This window comes from Eleutherodactylus coqui, chromosome 4 (assembly GCF_035609145.1).
Source record: "Eleutherodactylus coqui strain aEleCoq1 chromosome 4, aEleCoq1.hap1, whole genome shotgun sequence".
NCBI classification, from domain to species: domain Eukaryota; kingdom Metazoa; phylum Chordata; class Amphibia; order Anura; family Eleutherodactylidae; genus Eleutherodactylus; species Eleutherodactylus coqui.
In genome coordinates this window covers 184,331,436-184,355,372 of record NC_089840.1, presented here as the reverse complement: position 1 = coordinate 184,355,372, position 23,937 = coordinate 184,331,436, and the positions used below count along the sequence as shown (strand labels likewise).

The following is a 23,937-nucleotide window of genomic DNA, read 5'->3' as shown; positions in this document are numbered from 1 at the left end:
AATTATATATGCACAGCTGGTATAACTTTTATACATCTTCCTGTATCTAGTGATATGGGCAATGCTGGTATAACCTGGGTATCTCCTGTATTAAATTATATATGTACAGTTGGTATAAGTTATGCATCCTGTATATAGTGGTATGGGCCATGCTGGTATAACCTGGGTGTTAGGTGTGTGCTTCTGGGACCTGTTATGTGTTCAGTGTATATGTGTATGAACAGTGTCGTATTCAGTATCTATGCAGGTGGGTGGACATCAGATGTGAACAGGCATGTTCAGTGTTTACCCTTTCCACTCCACTATCTGACGTTTTCAGAATTCTGGTTGAAGGCTGTACAGCTCTAATGTCGGAAGACGTCTGGCAGGGTATTCTTACTGTATATTACTGGCCGCTCTGTTATCAGGGGCCTCTCCAGCATGTTGCATACCACAGTACTGGCTAATGGCAGAAAGAGAAAATCCCCTAGGAAACCCTGAATCCAAAATTAGATTGCAAAGGGTTAGTGGTGTTCTATTTTGCATGCTAGCCCTAGTATTGTTGGTGTGAACTGTGTCCTGTCTTGCTGGATTATGTATCATCTCTGGTCTAGTGAGGCCCTTAGGTTGCAGTGCAGGGCCGCCCTTATCGGGGCGATCACCCTGCTAGCAGGCAGGGTTCTCGTGGATGTTGTCTCATTAGAGTAGGGACCCGCATGACAACAAGGACCCTTTAAATGGCTTGCGGGCTTGAGTGACTTGGCCAATCCACGAACTAATGCCTCATACATTTATAGCAATTCCATCTGTTATGTGTGCAAGTATGCAAGGTGAGTGCTTTGGATTTTTGTCAGTCCTTATGTTATGTCTGTTTGTGAGTCCAGGTCCCAGTATCACTGTCACTTTGGTGTTCCAGCCAGTGCGTCCTGTTTGAATGCGATACCACTCCTGCATCCATGCTGCGGCGAGGTGTTCTCGGCGGATGTAACATTGGGTATCTCTTGTATATAATTATATGCACAGCTGGTATAACTTATACTAGCTATGAATACATGATTACATGCAGTGCATACCTCGTTGCAGTGTATGGTCTGCTGACTTTGCTCCCTGACATGTCAGTGCACAGTCGGCCAGACCAATCACGTGGCCGACAGTACACTGACAGACTGCAGTTGTGACCAATCACAACTGCACTCTCTCAGAGGAAGGGAGGACTGCATGGCCAGGTGAGTTTGCAGCCTGTAATTGGCTGCCGGTTCCCCAGATAACGTCCCTCACTTTCGCTTGTATTTTTGAACAATATAGTTGCATCCAAAAGCCCTTTTACTCAGACGTTATTTGCTTGAAGACCATCTGTAATTATCCAATATGGTTCCAATGTGTATACTAGGAAGAATTGTCCTTCAACCGAGTCCAAGTAGCCACCATGTACCATTCTTGGACAGCACCTCAGTGACCATTAGGGGAGGAGCTTTTTATTCCAAAAATTGAGACTTCTAAGTGATGATGCGGCAGGGTGTTAAGTGCTTCCAGAGCACCTATGTATTATACTTTATTATATTATATAATGTACACCTTTCACCAATACATAGAATATTTCCAGCACACAACAAACATTGTGTTCATCCACTTACATATACAGATTTTCAGCCTAAATTTTAATTTTCATATAACAAAAATAAAGGAAACAATAAAACATTGCATTCAATATTTCTATTCAGCTGCTATCTACATGCAATAAATAAGTGAGGAGGAAAAGAAACCGGTAAATGACTGACACAAAGGGTAGAGGATAGAGAGCAACTATATGTACAGACATCTAACATGATTAGGGACAATGGAGATTTTACTTGTAACTATCATGCTTAGTTAGTTCCAGAAATTTTTGACCTATATAAGTGTCAGTGGAACTAAATAGATTGCCGTTTGTATTCACTAAAGAGGTTTCCCATACATATATGAATTTCCGCTATTCTTATGCACAGCCAAACAGCTGGACCAATCTGCACCAACTTTGCCACATTGGTAAATCAGGTGCTTCAAAGGGTTCTAGACCGGCTTTCAGCTCTCTACCGCTCTCTACATAGGCTTAAAACATCAGAATACAAACATAAATATTAAAGGGGTTTTCTGGCTACCACAGGCCCCCTGTATTAAAATAATAAAGTGAACTATATTAAGAAAAAGAGAAGACAAAAGACACATTGGCTGGACATCATCAAGAAGGACACGGGAATGGACACCAGCCAATTGAAAGCAGCTGTAGAGAATAGAGAAGCATGGAGAGGACTGGCCTATAGAGCATCCAAGAGTCGGACAAGACTGAACGGATAGAATTGAAATATCTACCCTGCTACGGTCACTGGAATGCAGCTATGAAGCACTGCTGTGGTCCTAGTGATTGCTGTGACGGGTGATGTCACAGTAAATCAGATGACAGCTGCAGCATTACATTCCTGAATTCCTGGCATCATAGTGGTCAGGATGTGAGCACCGATGCCAGGAGACCAAGCAGTGATTCTGCAGTGGTCCACTGATTTGATGTTACATCCTCTGTCACAACAATTACCAGGAATAAAATGTGATAAAGACCGAGAGAGGTCGAAACATAGCTTTTTCTTAAAAATATGGAGGAAAAAAGGTTCTTTCATCTGATTTTCACAGTTTGCTGCCACTTTTTTATGTTTTCTATGAGGATTCACCAGGAACACAGCGGGACTGCAGAGCTGGATCCCAGCAGCCATGGAGGAGTAAATATAGTTCACGTAATCATTTTAATACAGGAGGTCCTCTCAAAGTGGGGGTCTCCCCCTAATTTAAACCCCCCTAACTAAAATGCCTTCGGGACACCACTTGCGAGAGTTCAAATTTTTGCACATAGCAACCAGCCATTTTTCTTTACTTGTGGTGGACGGACTGTACTTTATTTTGGTGGCTTCTTATCAGTAGCAAACTAAAGACCCTTTTACACTCAAAGATGATTGTTCGAAAGATGGCTTTTGAGCGATCATTTTGCATAAACTACTAAATGGTACTAATGCCAATTAGTAGCTTATTAATGTGTGTGAGCCGCAGGGAGCTATATTCAGAGTACAGCAAATGGTCTGTTCTCTGAATACATTCCCTTTGTTATACCGCAGGGCTGACAGTTAAGACAATGTTATCAGCGCTCCCCATAGAGAACACAGCGTGAAGTCCGTGCTATCAGCTCTTCTGCTGAACAATGGATTTTATGCTGAACATAAAATCATCGTTTGGCAGAAAAGTAAAAGATGGGCACATTTACACACAACGATTATCGCTCAAAAGATGGCTTTTGAGCAAATCTGAGCAATAATCGTTGTATGTAAAAGGGCCTTAAATTTTTAACAGCAAAAGGTTAGACCAAATAGACCTGTCCGAACCTGGGTTATTCTGCTAGTCCTAAAAGTTATCCCTTAGCAGTCTGTTGTGATCTACTTCTAATGATTGTCAGTGCCTTAATGTGTGTGCAAAGTATTTTATCATTGATTAAATGTTATTACACTATTAGTTGCTAATATATAAAGTGCAGAGTTCATAAGTGAATGCACTAGTGGAGCCCTGAAGGTTATGTACTCCTTTTACATCCATGTTTTATTGCAAAAAATGCATTTAAAATGAATCAATTTTGTAAATAGTCTTGATTCAAACTATCTTTCCCTATGCAGAACTAGAGTAACATATGACAAACATGCCTGGTGTTTAGAGAGTTACTGCAGTCATGAGCCTCACCTTCCTGCTGATCTACAGACACAAAGAGCTTAAACATATGGGTGTGATTTTGTCCAGTTATATGGCCGTGAATTCTCACCCGTTAATACTACATGCGAGAGGGACAGGACCTATCTTTCTGCTTTTTTTTTTTTTTGTGTAAAATTTTGCGTGCACTAGCGTGAAGTTTGAAGTCTGGAAAAAACCCAACCCTTCATGCATAACCATACGCCATAGCGGTGAGTGTAGTTGCACTTACGCCCAACTGAAGAAGCCCTAAAAAAGGAAGGAGCAGTAACACATAACTGCGAGATCACAATACGAAGACTTTTAGTCTGCAGCCATGAAGACGCACAAGTCTGCATAAGAGCTGTAGCCGGACACAAACGGCGCTGGTCTTTGCATGGCGTTATATATGTAATACACACAATTCTCTTGTTTTTCCAGTGTACAGCTGCCTCTGCTCATTGTCTGTAGAGGGCAGCTGAAACCTTCTCACTTTTTAGCACGTGGTGGAAAATAACAGGCAATATGATAATAAAATATACTCAGTCATGTTTAAGAATGGTTATAGCAAGTGATGAAGATGGCGCCCCTACAGTAACCACAGAAAGTCCACTACGGTAATTTTGTTTCCTGTTGTTAACGAAACAGAATTAATGAATGTTTCCGAGTACAGACAATTTCTTTAATGAAATGATTCCCATTTGGGCGCTTTACACGGGACGGAATTGTCCGCAGGACGCAGCACAGATGCAGATTTTGTCAACTAGAGCGGATTTTGTTGCATTTTTAACTATAGAATACGTTCTGCAGAACATGTTGCAGGATTTTTTGCATTCTTTTCTGCAGACTTTAGTATCTTCTGTATGTTAGGAATCGGCTTGAACAATTCCGCAAGACGTCCATAATTTCGCAGCAGAAAGCTCTAGAATTGAATTTTGTGGTTTTGAAGTAAAGATGTGCAGATTTTAACTTGTGAGTAATTCAAGCCCAATAGGGATAACATTGTGACGCAGAAATGTTCGAGCAGACTAATTCCATTCTTAGTGAAAGGTTCCTTAGACTGGCCTGAACCTAAAGAGGATCTATGGGCTCTGCTGACATGTCTGCTTCATTAAAGGAGTTTTGTCATTAGAAAAAAAAAATTCTATGCTTACCTATTCCTCCCCAGCAGACTTCTTTACAGATCTTCTCCTCACCGATCTTCTCCTGGCTCCTGAAGTCTCCGGGTCACCCTTCCTGTTATGGATCTTCTTCTTCCTGTTATATAGCATCAATTCACTACAGTTCACTTCCTGCAGGTCACTAGTGACATAGCGTTCACTGCCTAGTAGGGCAGCTTGCTTTAGCACCTAAGCACGGATTATTGCCGTAACTGCGCATGCGCGGTGTCTCGATGCGATAATTCATATAGTATATAGCATACGAATAGTATATGAACACTCGTGGAGAGGATTCGGCACTTCCTGCTAGACAGTGTAGCGAATGTACGCTACATCAGAGGAAGAAGAGGATCTGGCTTGCTTGCAGTGAGGTAACCTGGGGGACTGGAGGAGCCAGGAGAAGATCGGTGAGGTGAAGATCTGGTAAGAAGACTGTCTGGGGAGGAATAGGTAAGTATAGATTTTTTTTCTAATGACAGAACCCTGTAAATACTTACGCATCAACATTGTCATTTTCTGCAGAATGGGATCATACAGCATTCTCTTATTCCTTCTGGAAAAGTATGAATAAATTGGTTATTACCACTCCTCATCAATAAGGTGTGTCCATGCACATGCTAACACTGTCCACCCAGTCACTGCTGACTATGTAGACTGTGAAGGGACACACCTTATTGACAAGGGAAATGGTAATGCCCAGTTGTCATTTTAGTTCAAACATTTCCAGGAGGCGTAACAGAGGAGTAGCACAACACAAGATGACCCTAAATTATTTAATCAGGAATACCAGTAGACCAAAATAAATGTGTCGGGAAAACTGAAAGATCCTCATTAAGGAGGAACACATGATGAAAGATTTGGACTGGAAAGCATATGAACTGACAACAGCAGAATGTTTACTGCCATCCTTTGTGGAAGCAGGTTTGGTAAAATAAAGCAAACTGCATTCTGTTTTTCAGATTCGATGATCCTTAGAAGCAACTGTGGAAGATTTCTCACGAATGTCTTCTTGCTCTGAGCTCACGTTTTGAATACAAGATAGCCGGACAAAGTAGTTCCCAGCGTGTTCGTCTTAATTGACCCTTGAAGTAGTTCAAACCAAACCTTCTCCCCTTTTTTCAGCTCCACAACTGCAAATTGGTGCTTAATGCTTTCTGCTGGCTCAGTGCTGCTCTTGTGAAGAGCAATTCTGTACCCTCCATTAAAGACCAGATGTCCAAGCCCTTTACCAATACCAAAATCCACACTTATTGAGAAGACGTAAACTCCACTGTATGGAGCCGTGAAGTGGCCATCTTCTGAGGAAAACACATCTCCGTAATTCAGATCAATGGTATTAAATCTAATAATTTTTGCTCCTTCGGCACCAGCAGAAAAACCTGCACGGAATGCAACAAGAGGATCTAAAAGAAAACACACCATGAACAGTTAACTTGCAGACACCATACAATGCACAGCACATTACATTTTAGACATATTATATATAATATAGCTTTCTTAAAGGGTAAATTAACTCAAAGCACAAAGGCACCAAATAAACTGTCTATGTGGTTGCTATTAAGCCTTGGAGAGAGGGAAGCCCATATCAGGTTGGTCTGGCCTCCACTTTAGTGTGTGCTGAAAACCCGCACAAATATGTGCTCTCCAAAAGTGCTTCAATTCTCAATGCCATAAGTAACGGTCGCTTTGATGGTTTTTAACTCAGCTTCACCAGTAAAAAGGTTTCTAGAGGATTTTGCACTTTTTCTTGTAAAATTTCAACAAAAAAGTTGGGCTGCTGTGTAAAATGTAAATAAATGTGAAGGAAAATAGAATGTAATGATTTTGAAATTTCATCTACCCAAATTTTATTCACACTAAAACATAGAACATATATCAGTGGGGGAAGGGAGACATTTTTCCATTTCATAAAAAAAAAACTAATTTCGAAATTGATGGCAGCAACACATCTCACAAAAGTTGGGCCGGGCCATGTCTACCATTGTGTAGCATATCCCCTCTTCTTATAACAGTCTGTAGACGTCTGAGAAGTTAGGAGACCAATTGCTGGAGTTTTGGGAGAGGAATGTTGTCCCGTTCTTGTCTGATGTAGGATTCTAGTCGCTCCACAGTCCTGCGTTTTCTTTGCTGGATTTTTCTTTTTATAATCTGCCAAATGTTTTCTATTGGTGAAAGGTCTGGACTGCAGATGGCCGGTTCATCCCGGACTCTTCTTCTATGAAGCCATGCTGTTGTGATGAATGCAGTATTGGGTTTAGCATTGTCTTGCTGACATATATAAGCCTTCCCTGAAAGAGACATTGTGTGAATGGAGCATATGTTGTTCCAGGATGTGTAAGCTGCCCATACCATAGCACTAATGCCACCCCATACCATCATAGATGCAGTATTTTGAACTGTGCGTTGATAGCAAGCTAGGTGGTCCATCTCTTCTTGAGTCTTGTCTTGATATATGGTTTCTTCTCTGCTTGATACAGCTTTACCTTCCATTTGTAGATCGCTTGAAGAACTGTGTTCACTGACAATGATTTCTGGAAGTATTCCCGAGTACATGCAGTAATGTATATTATAAAATCAGGCCTGTTTTTAATGCATTGATGCCTGTGGGTCCATAGATCTCGACCATCCAATATTGACTATCAGCCTTGTCTCTTCTACACATGAATTTCTTCAAATTCCCTGAATATTTGCATCATAATATGTGCTGTAGATGGTGGGAATATCAAAACGCTTCTCAATTTTACATTGAAGAACATTTTTTTCTGAAATTGATCCACAATTTTAAGACAAAGTTTTTCACAAATTGGTGAACCCCTGAGACTCTGCCTCTCTAACATGCTCTTTTGATACACAATCATGTGATTAAGTAGAAAATTGACCCTCCAGCTGTTTTTCATTAGTACCATTACTTTTTAACCCTGTCCTAATGTTTTTGAGATGTGTTGCTGCCATCAATTTCTATATGAGTTACTTTTTTTAATGAAATGTCAAGAATATTTTCACCTTCTGATATTTTCTGTGTTCTATTGTGAATAAAATTTGGTTAGATGACATTTCCAAATCATTGTATTCTTTTTTTTCTTTTCATTTCTTTACATTTTACACAGCGTCCCAACTTTTTTTTGCTCACTGTAAATACTGGATGCTGAGACTTTTCAAATGCTGATTGAATTCAATAGCTTTGCATACATAATTTACCTTGCAGGAGTATGTAATTTGAGATAAATATGCACTTCTACAGGAATCAGAGATTGAAAGCAAAGCTCCAGCATTTGAAACACTTTACATAATTTATTAAGGAACCGCATAAATAGCAATTTCCTAATATGTCATTATTGGAAATAAATATGGGAGCATTCCTCTAATCTGGAAGAAATTTGAAATACTGCTTTTTACCAACTAAATTATCAGATGACATGATCTTTAGGGTGCATTAAGATGGGCAATTGCGAGATTCTCAGACGTTACTCGTATCGGACAGCACATGGACACATACCGCAGGTAGGGAACTTTGCAAGTCTGATTCTGGTCCATAAATCTTACCAGAAAAGAACATGCAGAAAATGCTCATGTGAATAGCCTAATTGACTGCTATGGGTCTAAGAGCGGTGTGCAAAACATTTGGACAACAGCAATTGGATAGGAGCATTGGCCATTTGAATGGACCCTTATTCTACAGCTCACTGATGGACCACAGGCTGATGTAATGAATTGGCAGATCTAAACGGCAAAGAAGACATTTCTACAGTTCTGTAAGTTGTCAAAAGTTTAAAAGAAATAAAAAGAATGAATTATTAGAGAATTGTTACTTATGAAAGTCTCAAGTAGATTACAAATAACTCCGTCTAGTCATATAGCTTGAAATTATCATGTTCATAAATAATATATGGCTAATGAAAAAGGGAAGAGTAGTTAATAATATACTACATTATGAGAAAGCTGAGTTGTAGGTATGGGAGGGGCATGTGCCCTGGGTATAAGAGGGCATTAACAAATCATTCTGCCTTGGTCAGGGTATATTGATAGAGGGCTAAGACAGCAAACTGACTCTGCCGAAGGTGAAGGGAAACCTAGCTACAACTTTAAGAAAACTCATCATATTTCATATAAAGATCATTGAACAGTGGCTAGACATATGTGGTGACCCGGATGGTCCACTCAGAATACAAGGCCCACGCGAGAGAGCTGGGAGGGTAAAGCCGTCATGGGTCATGGTGGCACCCACCAGTCTCCTTCCCATTGCCAGCGTTCCCTTTTCACCGGAATATGGCTTCGGCAATAATAAGACAAGTCCACACACTGTATATTAGTTAAATGCCTTAGTCCCTGGGAATGGTCAGGGCCTGGTCAAACTTTACAGTAGGTAACTGGAATACTTTACAAAAGCACAACAATACACCAATGCAGTTAACACAGAGAAAGAGGGTCTGGGAGGAACTCAGGATGGTCCCTGGCATAGCATGGTTCAGGGAACAGATCCTCTTCTTCTATTATTCACCACATGGAAGTTGATGGTACCCCCATGTGCCTGGCACTCCACTCAAAATCAAGACAACACCAGACCAGGTCAGAACGGAACCCCACTCTCTGATGAACTCTCTGACTGACTGACCTCCACACCCAAATCACTTATACTTATAATCTCAAGCATACCATATGACAGGGCATGAATTGTTACATCTGCAGACAAATCCCAGACTCATGCAGACATTAACTCTTCATTTGCTGCAGCTGTGCAATATACATAAATGACTAGACGGTTAGCACAGTGCATCTACACAAGATATTACATGCATGACATTTATGGAGGGGCCAGGAATATAGGTTCTGGGCCACTACACATACATTGTCAAATGAGCAGATGAGACAAACCCTCTGATAATACTTTTATAATTAAGGTATACTATGTGTCCCTAGCCGTACCTCTAATGCATTGTATAAGCTGCAAAATCATATTTCTATTTCTCTAGGATATTTTTTTAGGCCTCATGCCCATGGATGTGACAGACTCTGCGCAGCGGAGTCCGACATGGTGCCCCCAAACACCCCTACTCACCTCTCTGGATCCGCTGCGTGTATCTCATCTGCCGTGTCAATGTGTATGTGCAGTATAGCACATGATGCACCGGCAGTGGGTGATGACGTGGCCAGCCATGGGCGGTAACTAGAGATGAGCGAGTATACTCGCTAAAGGCAATTGCTCGAGCGAGCATTGCCTTTAGCGAGTATCTCCCCCGCTCGAGACTGCAGGTTCGGGTGCCGGCGCGGGGGAGCGGTGAGTAGCGGCTATCAGCAGGAGGGAGCGGGGGAGAGAGAGAGATCTCCCCTCCGTTCCGCCCCGCTCTCCCCCGCAGCTCCGTGCCCGCTGCTGGCACCCGAACCTGCAGTCTCGAGCAGGGGAGATACTCGCTAACGCCAATGCTCGCTCGAGCAATTGCCTTTGGCGAGTATACTCGCTCATCTATAGTGGTAACACATAATCACACAATACTTACGCTGTGCTTACAGCAAAATTATCGTGTGACAGATGGCTTCCATTATCTACAATGGAAGCCGGGCGAGCATTTTTCCGCATCATTTAGAGCATGCCGTGATTTCTTTCACGCTGCGGAATTCTGCGGTAGAATTCCACAGCATAAACATTGAGCTATTAGGTTCAATAGAACCTAATAGCTGCGGGATAGTGCTGCAGATTTCCGCTGCATGAAATGGGGCAGAAATCCAACAGTGGGCATTAGCCCTTAATCAAGCATTAGAAAATGGTCAAGAACATTCCAACATATTTACATAAACATTTGTTATGTCCCTTCCAAGTAAAAAAATAAATAAATTTATATAAAGGAGATATTTGAGTTTAAACATGACATGCCATAATTTTGCACCCCCACCCCAATACCTGCCCGGATTGTTTTGTGCCTAGTGCAAGGCTTGTGTGGCTTTTTTTGGAATCTGTGTCATGTACTGCCTCCTCTGACCCAACAGTTTCTAAGTTTTGTCTGTGGTCTTTCTTTAGCAATATAACGTCCTGCATACTTTTCATTGCCATATAATTGCATTTTGACATTATCAGCAGCTTCCTGCCTTTGTTACTTACAGAGTTCTCAGTTACATCTGAAAATAGCAAATCATTTCTCGGCAGAATATGGCAGAACAGTGTTCACCACTATTATTATATGTGATTTAAATAGTACCACCATATTCTATGGCACTATACACAGGCATTCTTGACTAAATAAGAACTTCTTGAATATCTAAAAAAAAAATCAAAATTTCTCACCTAATTGTATTGCTACAAAAATTTGTTCACCCCCTTAGGGTGGATTCACACGAGCGTGTGCGCATGCGTACATAGGTGCGCACCCATGTAGGCGCAAGAACATGCGTGTATGAAGGTCCGTACATTGCCTACAATGGAGCCACGGCTGCTGCCGGTGGCTCCACAGAAGGCAATGGTCTGCCAGCACCCCTGAAGTGATTTAAAGGGAAGAGCTTTACATATAAGCTCTTCCATGAAAATAATCCCTATTAGTGTAAATAAGTAAATAAAAATATATATGTATACTTACCTGTCCACCACTGCCATGTCCCCAGTGGGGATAAAGAACACATCTGCCACATGCGGCAGATGTTTTCTTCCTCTCCAGGGGAATAAAGAATTCCCTGCTGCACATGTCACAGATGTGACAGATGCGGCAAAGTAGTTTGTCATCACGGTGGGGAATAAAGAATTCCCTAGTGCAGCTGTCACAGATGACAGCAGCGGTAGAGGATCCAGCTGCTGGCACCCCTTAATTGTTTTTCAGTGAAGGGCTTTAAATATTAACCCTTCCCTGAAAAACAACCCAAACTGGTGTAAAAAGTAAAAAAAAAAAATCACACTCACCTTTCTTCAGCTGCCGGGGCTCAGCCGCATCCTGTCCCCACTGTCCCCGGCTCTGCACTGAAGTTCTTTCAGCAGGCGGGGAATAAAAATCCCCACCTGCTGAAAGAGCTGCTTCTGATTTGCTAAAGCATAGATGCGGCAAAGGAGTTTGTCATCCCCGTGGGGAATAAATAATTCCCTACCACAGCTGTCATAGATGACAGCTGTGGTGGAGGATCCAGCTGCCGATACCCTTTAATTGTTTTTCGGGGAAGGGCTTTAAATATAAACCCTTTCCTAATAAAAAAAAAAAACTTGAAAAAAAAACAAAAAACTATCTCCGTCGTCCCCAGCTCTGCACTGAAGTTCTTTCAGCAGGCGGGGAATTAAAATCCCCACCTGCTGAAAGAGCTGCTTCTGATGGCCGAGGCGCTCGGCCAATAACAGGCAGCTCTCGAACATTCAAATGTATTTTCTTAAGTTGTTGCATTCAAAGACCCCAAACAGTTTTGTTTTTTTGTCAACTATGCTGTTTGAGGGTTTTATTTTTGTGGAATGAGTTGTACTTTTTAATGATATCATTTGTTCATCCATACTATGTTTTAGCAGCTTTCTATTCCATTTTTTGTAAGGTACGATGGACCAAATCTGCTATTTTCACCATGTTTTTTGCATTAGTTTTCATGGCGTGCACCATGCAGATTAAATAATGCACTAACTTATTATGAATGTAGCGATATCAGATTTGTGATCTTTTTTTTTACTTAGTGAAGGGGAAAACGTGGATTTGACAGTTTTTTTAAATTAAAAAATATATGTATTTTACATTTTTTTATTTTTGTCCCTCTAGGGGACTTGAATATCACCATCTTTTATTATTCTTCTAATACACTACTATACTTCAGGGTGAAGATCCAGAATGTTGCTTTAAGGCTGAGTGCACATGGGACATATTTACAGCCAAAAATCTATAAAGATTCTTACTGCAAAATATAAATGCGTTCCATGGATTTCTGTGTAGCTTTCCAGTGGATATGCTGTGTACTTTTCACTTCGGATTTGCGTATAGAAAATACACACTACATTAGCATGGTGTAATTCGCTGTGGAATTTTCAGCTGCCAATTCTGCATCTAAAAACCGCATCAAAATCTGAGTCTTTCTGATACAGTATGTGCCACTGATCTGCAAGTGGAATTTGCCCTGTCAATGGGCAAAATCCACATGTGGAATTCTGGAACAGAAATTTGTGTTTCCAAGTCAAGAAGAGAGAAGACACAAATTAGATATTAGAAAAAACTCTGACAGTGAGGCTGATCATTGAGTAGAACAGGTCACCATGGAAGGTGGTGAGTTCTCCTTCAATGGAAGTGTTCAAACAAAGGCTGAACAGACATCTAAAGGGGATAACTTAGAGAATTCTGCACTGAGCAGGGGTTGGACCAGATGACTCGGGAGGTCCCTTCCAACTCTACGATTTTATGATTCTTAAGAATTGATATATCACTTCTTGATACAGAAAATTGTGGAAACACTTGTTTTTGCGTTGGAATTCCACACCTGAATTTTGGCCATTGACAGGGCACATTTCATTTGCGTATTGGTGCCAAAAACTGCAGATTTTGACGCAGCTTTTAGAGGCAGAATTTTCTAATTCACTGCCATTTCCACCGTGGGAACATACCCTAATGCACTCCAAATTTTCTGCATGCAAATCTGCAATGGAAAATGCAGAGCATAACATAAAATAGAAAAGTATAAAACAAGAATGGTAAAGCTGAAACTACAAACCTTGATGGGGTAGTGCTGTTTCATCGGATTGCCAATGTTCTTCATTGTCCTTTGTAGCTTGTTTTTTACTTTGTGTATCTCCTCCTTTTTGTCTTTTTTTTATTTTTTTATCAATGAATGATTTGAGCTTTTCAATGTCCAGAGGCACATCTGAGGAAATAAGAGCTTCATAATTTCCAAATATCTTATGGAATAAGTGAATATGTTTATTATAAAGCTCTCTTAAGTTTTCAATGTCCAATGTCATGGAGATAATTGAGCTGTTAAGCGGTTTTAAAGCATCTACAAAGGTGTCATTCTTGGAATTAGGTAAACTGGAGAAAGAAGACTCTAGATCATTCACCTTCACACGCAGATGATCAAGATCCTTTTTCAAGATCATAATATCATTGTATTCAGATTCATTAGCATCATTGTCTCTAGACGCTTCATGATTGGGCTCCATGTGCTCTAAACTGCCTCTCTGGAAGGGACCATCAAGTGTTTTTCCTTCATTAGGTTGCTCAACGTTGAAAATGGTAGAGGAATCAGGAGAATTTTGGTTTCCATAGTGCATCTCCAAGAACTGCAAACGCTCACTTAAGGAGTCTGCATTAAGCAGCTGCTTCTCGAGCATTTGCAAAGTGCTGTTAAGAACTTCATTCATTTTAATAACAGTCATATACATAGCTTCTGGATTATCTTCGGAGAGAAGTTCAAGAGCTTCTTCACCAAGGAGAGCTTCCAACACTCTTTCATGTCTTGTTGCATCTTCTAGAAGAGAACTGAAAGAATTGTCTAGATGATTAATATGGTTGTGGATTAGACCATTTTCCATCTTAATAAGTTTGACATCATCGGTAAGGTTTCTCATTTGGGTTTGCAGCTGAGACATGATCAGCGTTAACTTCCGTCCTTGTTCTTGTTGTGATGCAAGAGATTCACGGTTAAACTGTAGGGCTTGTGATAGGTCTTCTACAGAATATTGCAGATATGTTTTTGAACTTCCTTCCTTCTGTTTGACATCTTCTAGTCGATATAAAATATCTCTTAATTGATTTGAGAAGTTCCGTTGTATTTCCTCAAGAGCAATTATGTCCAAATTCATTTTTTGGCAGTCACAATGGTTGAATAACTCATCACTACCATTTTGTATACTGATAAGAGTGTCATTAAGTTCCATTATTTGTCTCTGTATTAGATCTTTGATTTCTTCCATAATGAGGCTTTTCTCCATGAACTGCATCTGGACTTTCCCAGAGTTCTCATTAAAATCAGTACGGAGTGTCTTTAACCATTTCTCCAGAATATTAATATTTTCAAAAGCTGCCTCTGACTCTGTCAATAAATCCATAATCTGCTTCTCGTGTGCCATGAGGGTTTCATTTACTTGGTAATTTGCAATGCAAGATGCCTCTCCTTGTCTTGAAGAACAAAGTGATGTGATATTTCGAGTCAAATCTACAATATCATCTTGAATTTGCTCCTGTCCTCTATTGAGCTCTCCAATGCTAAAGTTTAAATAGGAATATTGTGACTGTTGGAACTTCAAATTCCTTTTCAATTTTGCATCTGTATCAGCCTTCATCATGGTCAAATTATGCTGTATCCCAGTTTGTTGAGCGTGAAAGTTGTTATCTATCTGTTGTTTCAATTGTTCAAGTTTGTCAACATTTTCTTGAATTTTTGACTCAAATTTAGTCCCTAGCTCATAAAGGTCTTTCTTTGGTACAGAATTCTCCAGGAATATGTTCAATGTTCTTCTGTTAATCTCAACACTTTCAGAAAGGTTCTTGACCATACCAGTAAGATTTTGCAGACTTCTATTAAAGTTGGTCCATATGGGGATGAAATGAGCTTTGAGGAAATTTTCAACGTGTGGTAGTACTAATTCACGGACAAGCCGGTCATTTATTTCTGTAATATAAATATACACTATTGTAATAAATGCACTGCAATGCTTTAACAATATATATTTTTACACCTAGTTCTTGGAGTATACAGTAATGTTTATGCTGACCGTCACATACAATATGTCTAAGCTGTCCTCCACTCACTTTGTTAAATGTTCTGAATAAAAAGTTGGATTTCAACTTGAGATGATAGAAATAAATGATAATATAATCGGAATGATATAATTACCCATTAACATTTGTTGCTTGGCCCTTGGTTTTAATCCCACACCATTGGAAATGTACATTGCAGGAACAGGAGCTTTAATCCCACAATCTAGCTGTCATGTCCAAACTGGACACGCTGGATCCATGACCAGAAATACTCATATAAATGCACACCAAACAATGGTAACCTAAAAATACAACCGCAAAAAAGGGAAACACTGTCCTACCTACTTAGGGAAAGGACCTGCCTATACGCAGGTAACCTGCCCTGAGAAGGGCGAACCTAACCATGTATTTAGGCCACTAGCTGACCCTATGCGGGATAGGAGGATACCGCTGCAAACAAGATTATCCCTTTCCAATCCCCTGTCCGATGTCTAAAGACATTATGATTTAAGGCTGTACAGTTCCGATGTTGGAAGATGGCCGTCGGGGTTGTCTTACTGTATATTACCAGCGTGTCACCTCATGCAGTTCTGGCTTTAGCCAGCATATAGCGCTGTTGTATAACAGCAGAAAAAGAGTAATCCTCCTAGGAAAACCAGGATACAAATTAGATTGGAAAGGGTTAACAAGATAACAACCGCTATTCTTAGCTTTGTCTTTAGACCCAGGCGATCCAATTCCAAGCTCTGGCTTCCTCCACAGTCAGAGGAAGACTAAAATTAAACAGCACTGAAACCAAGCAGCAGGCTAGGCTAAATAGTCCTGAGAAATTACCCACAGGTAAGGCCAAGCATGTCTCACCTAATACCACTCCCACCAGAGCAAGAAGATAGAGAAACACTTACAAAACCTGTACCAGATTACTTTGAAATAAAGCAATCCCAGAACCGCCGCAATACTAGCAGGTTGTGGGATCAGGTTTCTGACTGTCTGTGACTCTGAGAAGACAGAAGCAGTTTATAAACACTTTTATTTTCTCTTTTGCACTCTACAGAGAGCTAAGTAGAAGCCCATTTAGACAGGACGAATGTTGGGCAAACGATGCCCGACATTTGTCCCCGCACATACTCCTTTCATGCTGCTGCACATGAGCTAGTATCACTGTCTCACAGCGGGGAGGCTGAAGGAGATTTCTCTCCTCGGTCTCTCCTGCCCTCTCTACTGACTTAACATAGTGGGCGTTCAATACTGAATGGCTGCTATTTACACTGAACAACATTGTTTAACTCATCGTCCATCGTTTATGCAGTATAAACGATAAACAATGAGCTGACGATAATCGTTAAGTGTAAATAGCAGCTGTTCAGTATTGAACAGCTGCTATGCTAAGTCAATGGAGAGGGGTGGGGTAGAACAAGGAGTGAAATGTCCTGCAGCCTCCTGGCCCCCCTGCTGGCCACTCTGTGAGCGAAACGACGATAGCACGGGAGAGAGTGTATGCGGAGATGGGTGTCGGGCTTTGCTTGCCTGACATTCGTCCCATCTAAATGGGCCTTTAGCTTTAAAAAAAGCCAGCTACCTATATTGGACCCAGAAATCATTTGATCGCTAGGTGCACCTGGCATGGCAGAGTTGCTTCGTCTTAACACACACATATGAACTCTAGAATTAGCTATTGTTATGACAGAGGGTTGTTTGCTCCTGTAAATGGGACTCCTATGGAAGCATCAGTTACAGTAGAAAACTGCAGAATAGAGTGAATGTCCCCAAGAGGTCTGTTAAAACATATGTTAGAAAAATATTTACAAAGATAGGTACAAAAAATTATAAAACGAAATACAAACAAACTGACTGAGACAATATGGGAAACCTATTTTAATACTTTATTTAAGATTGAAAATTAGCAAATTTAAATTACAATTAAAAGAAATAAAGCAAAAAACACAATTCATATTAAGAACCAACTTCTTAAAAAATAGAACTATGAGCCATGAAAGAGTGCTGCCAAAATTATTTTGGTGGCCTAAGAAATAAAATGGTTATGACTAGAAAACCATCACTTGCGCAAAATCTCTAAAATATCTCTGGTCATTTAGGATCAAAGCACTCTTGTTATAAAGGGTTCATTTACCTTAGGGTGGATTCACATGAGTGTATGTGTACATACGTGCGCACAAAACTGTGTGTCCACGTACGTGCAAAAACACGCGTGAATGCAGGTCTGTGCAGCACTGCTTTCAATGGCCCCATTAAACGCAATAGGATGCTGGCAATCCCTGCAATGATTTTCAGGGAAGGGCTTGAAATATAAGTCCTTCCTGAAAATCATCCCTGGTTTGTGTAAAAAACCCCAAAAAAACAAACATATATATATATATATACTCACCTCTCCGCCGCTGCCATGTAAATATTCCCCGTGGGGAGTTCCCTTGTTCAGTGACAAGGGGACTCCCTGCAGGGAGTAAAGAAGTCCCTGCCACAGCTGTGGCAGCTGTGGCAGAGGATCGCGATGCCAGGAGCCCTGCAGCGATTTCAAGGAAGGGCTTTAAATATAAGTCCTTCCCTGAAAATCCTTACTATCTGGTGTTAAAAGAAATAAAATACTTACCTCTCCTCAGCTGTCGGGGTCTGGCGTGTCCAGCCTGTCTTCTCCTGCACTGCTCTGAATCTGTTTCAGCAGACGGGGATTTAAAATCTCCGTCTGCTGAAAGGACTGTATCTGATTGCCTGAGTGCTCAGCCAATCACAGGCAGCACTCAACCATTCATTGAATGACAGGCAGCGCTTGGCCATTCATTGAATTCAAACACATCACAAGAAACCAATGGTTCAATGGTTTGTGCACACATAAGCAAGCTCATCTAAATCAACCTTTAGGGCTCATGTCCACGGGCAAAAGAAGAATTAAAATCCGCAGCAGATTTTAACTCTTCTCCTGCCCGCGGATCCGCACCCCATAGGGATGCATTGACCACCCGCGGGGTAGATAAATACCCGCGGATGGTCAATAAAAGTGATTTTTAAAAAAATGGAGCATGAAAAAATCTGGACCATGCTCCATTTTCGTGCGGGTCTCCCGTGGGGACGGCTCCCGCGGGCTTCTATTGAAGCCTGTGGAAGCCGTCCGGATCCGCGGGAGACCTAAAATAGGAATTTAAAAGAATTTACTCATCCGGAGCGGGCGGGGAAGGTCTTCTCTTCCTCACGGCCGGATCTTTCTTGCTTCAGCTCGGCGGATGTGCCCGGCGCATGCGCGCGGCACGTCGGCGACGTGCCGGCGACGTGCCGCCGGCGTGATGAGTTCATCCGCCGGCCGAAAAAGAAGATCCGGCCGTGAGGAAAAGAAGACCTTCCCCGCCCGCTCCGGATGAGTAAATTCTTTTAAATTCCTATTTTAAGCGCTCATGTCCGCGGGGCAGGAGGGACCCGCTGCAGATTCTACATGTAGAATCCGTAGCGGGCCCGATTTTCCCCGTGGACATGAGGCCTTAGGGTGGCTTCACATGAGCGTGTTTATGTATGAGCACATAAATGCGTGCCATTGTTTTTCTGTGATGTGCTCACATGTCCATGTTTTTGCAGTGTGCAAATGCGCGCACCACAAGAAAAAGGATATACGCAGCTGTAAGGTCCGTACTGTGCAGATCTTTATATTGGCTCCTATGGGACACGCAGCATGCCCCTCCGGCCGTGTGAACGAGCCAATATACTACAATGGGCGTAAATGTTTCCAAGGACCGTGTTTTTTTTTTTTGCTTTCCCTTCGCATTAAACACTTTATACTGTGGGTGCTTGCCCGTAGCAATGAGTACGCAGTTTTTTGGGGTGGGGGGTGGTGGAATGTATGTTCGTGCATGCCTTTTTTTTTTCTTTTACATATAGCAGGTGCATCCGCGGACCTTTCTCTGCCTGTGTTTTTTTTTTTCCAAAACGGTGCCGTGTGCGTGCGGGTGATCACTGTAGAGTTCTCTCTTTTGCTCACAACCAAACACACTGAATGACACAATGTGTTTGGTTTAGTTAACCCAAACAACACTGCGTCGGCCCAATAGGCACAAACATTGCGGTAGCTGGTTTTCAAATGTTTAAAAAAAAGGTCCATGGGGGAGCCTATGTGTATGTGTTCACAACTGGCAATACGCTATGTATTGGTAAATTAATCAAAATGTCACGAGTGCCAAAAACATGCAACAAACATATAAACATGCATTGCTGCAAATAAAGGCGTTTAAGGGTGAAAAACAAAAAAAAATAAGCCACATGCTTATACAAATGGCGTTTTAGAAGTGCCTTAAATTGCATGCTTAAACGCAACAAAGGGACTTAACCCCTTCCAATCCACTGTCTGACGTCTGAAGACATTATGATTTGAGGCTGTACAGCTCCGATGTTGGAAGACGTCCGTCGGGGTTCTCTTACTGTATATTGCCAGCCTTTCTGCTGTCGGAGCCTATCCAATGTGTCACCTCATGCAGTACTGGCTTTAGCCAGCATATAGCGCCATTGTATAACAGCAGAAAAAGAGTAAGCCCCCTAGAAAAACCAAGATACAAATTGGATCGGAAAGGGTTAAAGGCTGGAACATTCATTCACACAGACTGAGGAGGTGGAGAATAGAAAAGAAACCAGATAGGGCATTGGCTCAAATGGTTGTGGTAAAAGGAAAAAATGGAGGATAAAAAGATTCGCTGTCCCGGGAATAAAATCCAGCCGCTCAGAGCATAATGTGCAGCTACTTCCGCCGTCCATATTTGCAGGTGTGCTGATAGACTCGCAAGGTATTGAGCGCATCTATGTGTGCTCGCCTCAACTAAAAATACACGTTCTTACATGCACGGATATAAAAAGCACGGAGCTTCGTTCACGCGTGTTTTTGCACGTATGTGAACGCGCGCTTTTGTGCGCACATGTACGCATGCGCTCGTGTGGAGCCACCTTTAAGCTGTACTTTCTTAAGAAGACAGCATCAGCAGACTGGAAAAAAACTATCCCATATAATTGTTGCCCCACACCGTGAAAAAATGGCCATAAACCAGCATACCTGACTGATTCTGACTGTTCCCTAGTGTGGTGGTTGCATTATTGTCCAGTGCATTCCGAAGATCGTGAAGATGACTAGCAGCCTGATGAATATCATTTTGTATATTTTCCAATAGATTTTCTTGACTTTCAACAGCTTTAATTATTTCAGTCACCTCTGCAGAAAAAAAATTGGAAGTTAACATAGCCAAAAATCCAAAAATAATTGTGATGGTTTAGAAATTGTTATAAATTAAAGGGGTTTTACCAAAATAACAAGTTATTTCCTATCCACAGGTTAGGGGATTCCTTGCTGATTGATGGGGGTCTCACCATTAAGACCCCCACCGATCTCCTGAACGGGACTCCTGTGTCCCGCACTTCTGTCACTGCGGGCATTGCTTCTTCTCCAGCAGTGATGCCACTCTGAATGGAGCAATGGCTGAGCATGCACAGTCACCGCTCCATTCATTTCAGTGAAAGTGATGGAAATACTGGAGCAGAAAAACCGTACAGCTGCATGCAGACATTAGAAGATGGAGTCGCACCGGAGACACCTACACCTATTAGTGAGCTAAATATGTGCATATGTGTTTGTTGAATATTATTGGTTAGGAGATTGTGTGTTAGTATATTTAAATGTAGAAGGTATGTCATGGAGGGAAGCTTGAGAAAGATCACATTGCGTGATCGAAACGTCGTTCACATGGAGGAATAAAGATTTTTTCATTACATCTCTCTGGCACCTGTGTATACTGCTGCAGGACTTTCTTTGATTATATCTCATCTTGGGAGTGAGGGACCGGACTCCCTATCTTTGCGGCTCGTGCATTTTGTTTGTCTTTTCTTATTGTCCTACCCAGTTTGTGTTATATAGTGTGCTGTTGGTTGCCACATTTGTTTGGGATAGAATGCTGTAACAGGTTTTGAATACAACAGAGCCCTTTAAAAATATTAATAAAGTCTTCTAAACAGAAGTTAACTCTTCCCAATCCACTGTCTGACGTCTGAAGACATTATGATTTAAGGCTGTATAGCTCCGATGTTGGAAGACGTCCGTCGGGGTTCTGTTACTGTATATTGCCAGCCTCTCTGCTGTAGGAGCCTATCCAACGTGTCACCTCATGCAGTACTGGCTTTGACCAGCATATAGCGCCGTTGTATAACGGTAGAAAAAGAGTAAGCCCCCTAAGAAAACAAGGATACAAATTGGACTGGAAAGGGTTAAGAAAATCTTTATAGTTTGATCACTGTATGTAGTAACGTCACTACAAAATCTCAGCAACTTCTGATGAGTCAACAGGCTTTCAAATAATGTTAGGATTAGAGATGAGCGAGCATATTCGCTAAGGGCAATTACTCGATCGAGCATTGCCCTTAGCGAGTACCTGCCCGCTCGAGAGAAAAGGTTCGGCTGCCGGCAGCGGGCAGGGAGCGGCAGGGGAGAGCGGGGAGGAACGGAGGGGAGATCTCTCTCTCCCTCTCTCCCCCCCCCGCTCCCCCCTGCTCACTGCCTCAACTCACCTGTCACCCACGCCGGCAGCCGAACCTTTTCTCTCGAGCAGGCAGGTACTCGCTAAGGGCAATGCTCGATCGAGTAATTGCCCTTAGCGAGTATGCTCGCTCATCTCTAGTTAGGATATATTCACATCCTGCCTTGTGTGAAAGTTTGGTATACGCACCTGGAAATACTCAAACTATACAGTTGGCTACCATTAAAATGTATAGTTCGTGGCATACATTGGTTCCTATGGATGATATATGCAACTGCATGCTAACAACATCATTATTTTAAATAGCAGCAAATATATTTTTAAACTAGATTGAAATGTCAACTTCACAAATATTTTGCTACATTCATATTTTCCATTTTTTCCTATTATCCACATATTATAGTATTATTGTAACTCTGCAGCATGTACTATAAAGCCTCTATCAATCATTTGAAGGGAAAAATAATCTTACCTGCATTCCGTGGAGATTCTTCAGCTTTCTCAGAAGTGGACATATGGTCCAGCGGAATGTGAATAGCATTAGGATCTGTAAGTGTGAAGTATAAGTTAATTTTAATATGGTGATGAGTTAGTAAAATTATGTTTTTCATTTTTATTACATTTTGTTTCCAAGGACCAACCTCAGAGGAATGCTCTTATCCATCATGGTAGCCTTGAAAATGTACAACCAGTTTGCATCAGCAGAATTCTGCTTTTATTGTATTATAGTTGCACAGGTTTAACCATAACATTAAAATCAATAAAGTGTAAGGCCACTGTCATACATAGCGTCGGCAAAACACAGCGTTTGATCGCGGCGTTTTGTCGCCATTTTATCACTGCTTTTGGACGCACGTTACTGCCTCCAAGAGCTGGTTTTAACGCACCCCATCAATCTAAGGGGTAATGAGGTGCATTAATTGTGGCAAAATTGAGCAGACAGTGCTCGAAAATTGCCGCATTAGAAAACATTGCGATCGGGCGAAGGTCTGTAAGGCTCTTTGAATTCAATGGAAACTTTGTACCACAATTACCATATCATTAAAAGCGCTGCAGTATTTGCTGCAAAAAGCGGGTGTGTGAGAGTAGCCTTAGTCCTCCCTGTGCCACCTAAACAACTCTGACCTACATGGGCATCCAAAGATCTCTGAAGAGGGTATCTGGAAATAGGACATTAGCAGCAAATCATTTAAAGGGAACCTGCCACGTCCCCACAGAAACAAAGTTACCGTATGCATGGTCTTCCATAGACTTGAAAAGGAGAGCATGCACATGGCATTGTGAAAATAATCAAATTTTGAGTGCAGTTTGTGATCTCCAGTGGTGGGTACTTCAAGAACCAAGGAGTGGGTGAGTGCAAAAAATACCTTACTTGGCTCTCTTTCATGTCCCCTAACAGCACCATAACTTAGTTTATGTGAGAGCGTGACAGGTTCCCTTTAAAGCTTTTTTGTGGGGTCGGACTGACAGACTAGCCTTCAACCCCCTACTTACATCAATAACAATGTTGTTGGACCACTGGTTGACCTTACTTGAACCACTGTTGGCACTGTTACCACTGTATACTAGATACACTGTCAATGCCTGCTTAGAGATGTTCTCACTCAATCGTGTGGTCATTACAATTTGGCTCTTATTAAATTTCATCTGATCCAGCTTCCATTTTTCCAGCTTCCAATATAACTGACTGTTCACTTGCTGCTTAATATATCTCAACCCTTGACACATGCCATTGTAATGAGATAATCTATGTTATTCACTTCATCACTCAGTGGTGTTAATTTAATAGTTGATTAATGGATATTAAAAAATATTTGCATTCAGGCATTAGTCTAAAAGACCTGAACGTACACAGTGAGTAGGGGACACAATAGTAAAGGTTAAAGTAAAACCTCTGTCTGGTAGTGCTTG

The 23,937-nt window shown here is 41.5% G+C and overlaps 1 protein-coding gene across 1 annotated transcript in view; it reads right to left on the bottom strand.

The window, feature by feature from the left end:
• Positions 1-1,491: 1,491 nt before the first annotated feature.
• Positions 1,492-23,937, bottom strand: part of MMRN2 (multimerin 2) — a 40,934-nt gene continuing 18,488 nt past the window's right edge. The window contains exons 4-7 of the mRNA XM_066600454.1: positions 22,499-22,573; positions 20,556-20,711; positions 13,530-15,425; positions 1,492-6,280 (exon numbers count right to left, since the gene is read on the bottom strand). Of these exons, the coding sequence (XP_066456551.1) occupies positions 5,898-6,280; positions 13,530-15,425; positions 20,556-20,711; positions 22,499-22,573 (2,510 nt within the window). The 3' untranslated portion in view covers positions 1,492-5,897. The remainder of the gene's footprint in view (positions 6,281-13,529; positions 15,426-20,555; positions 20,712-22,498; positions 22,574-23,937) is intronic.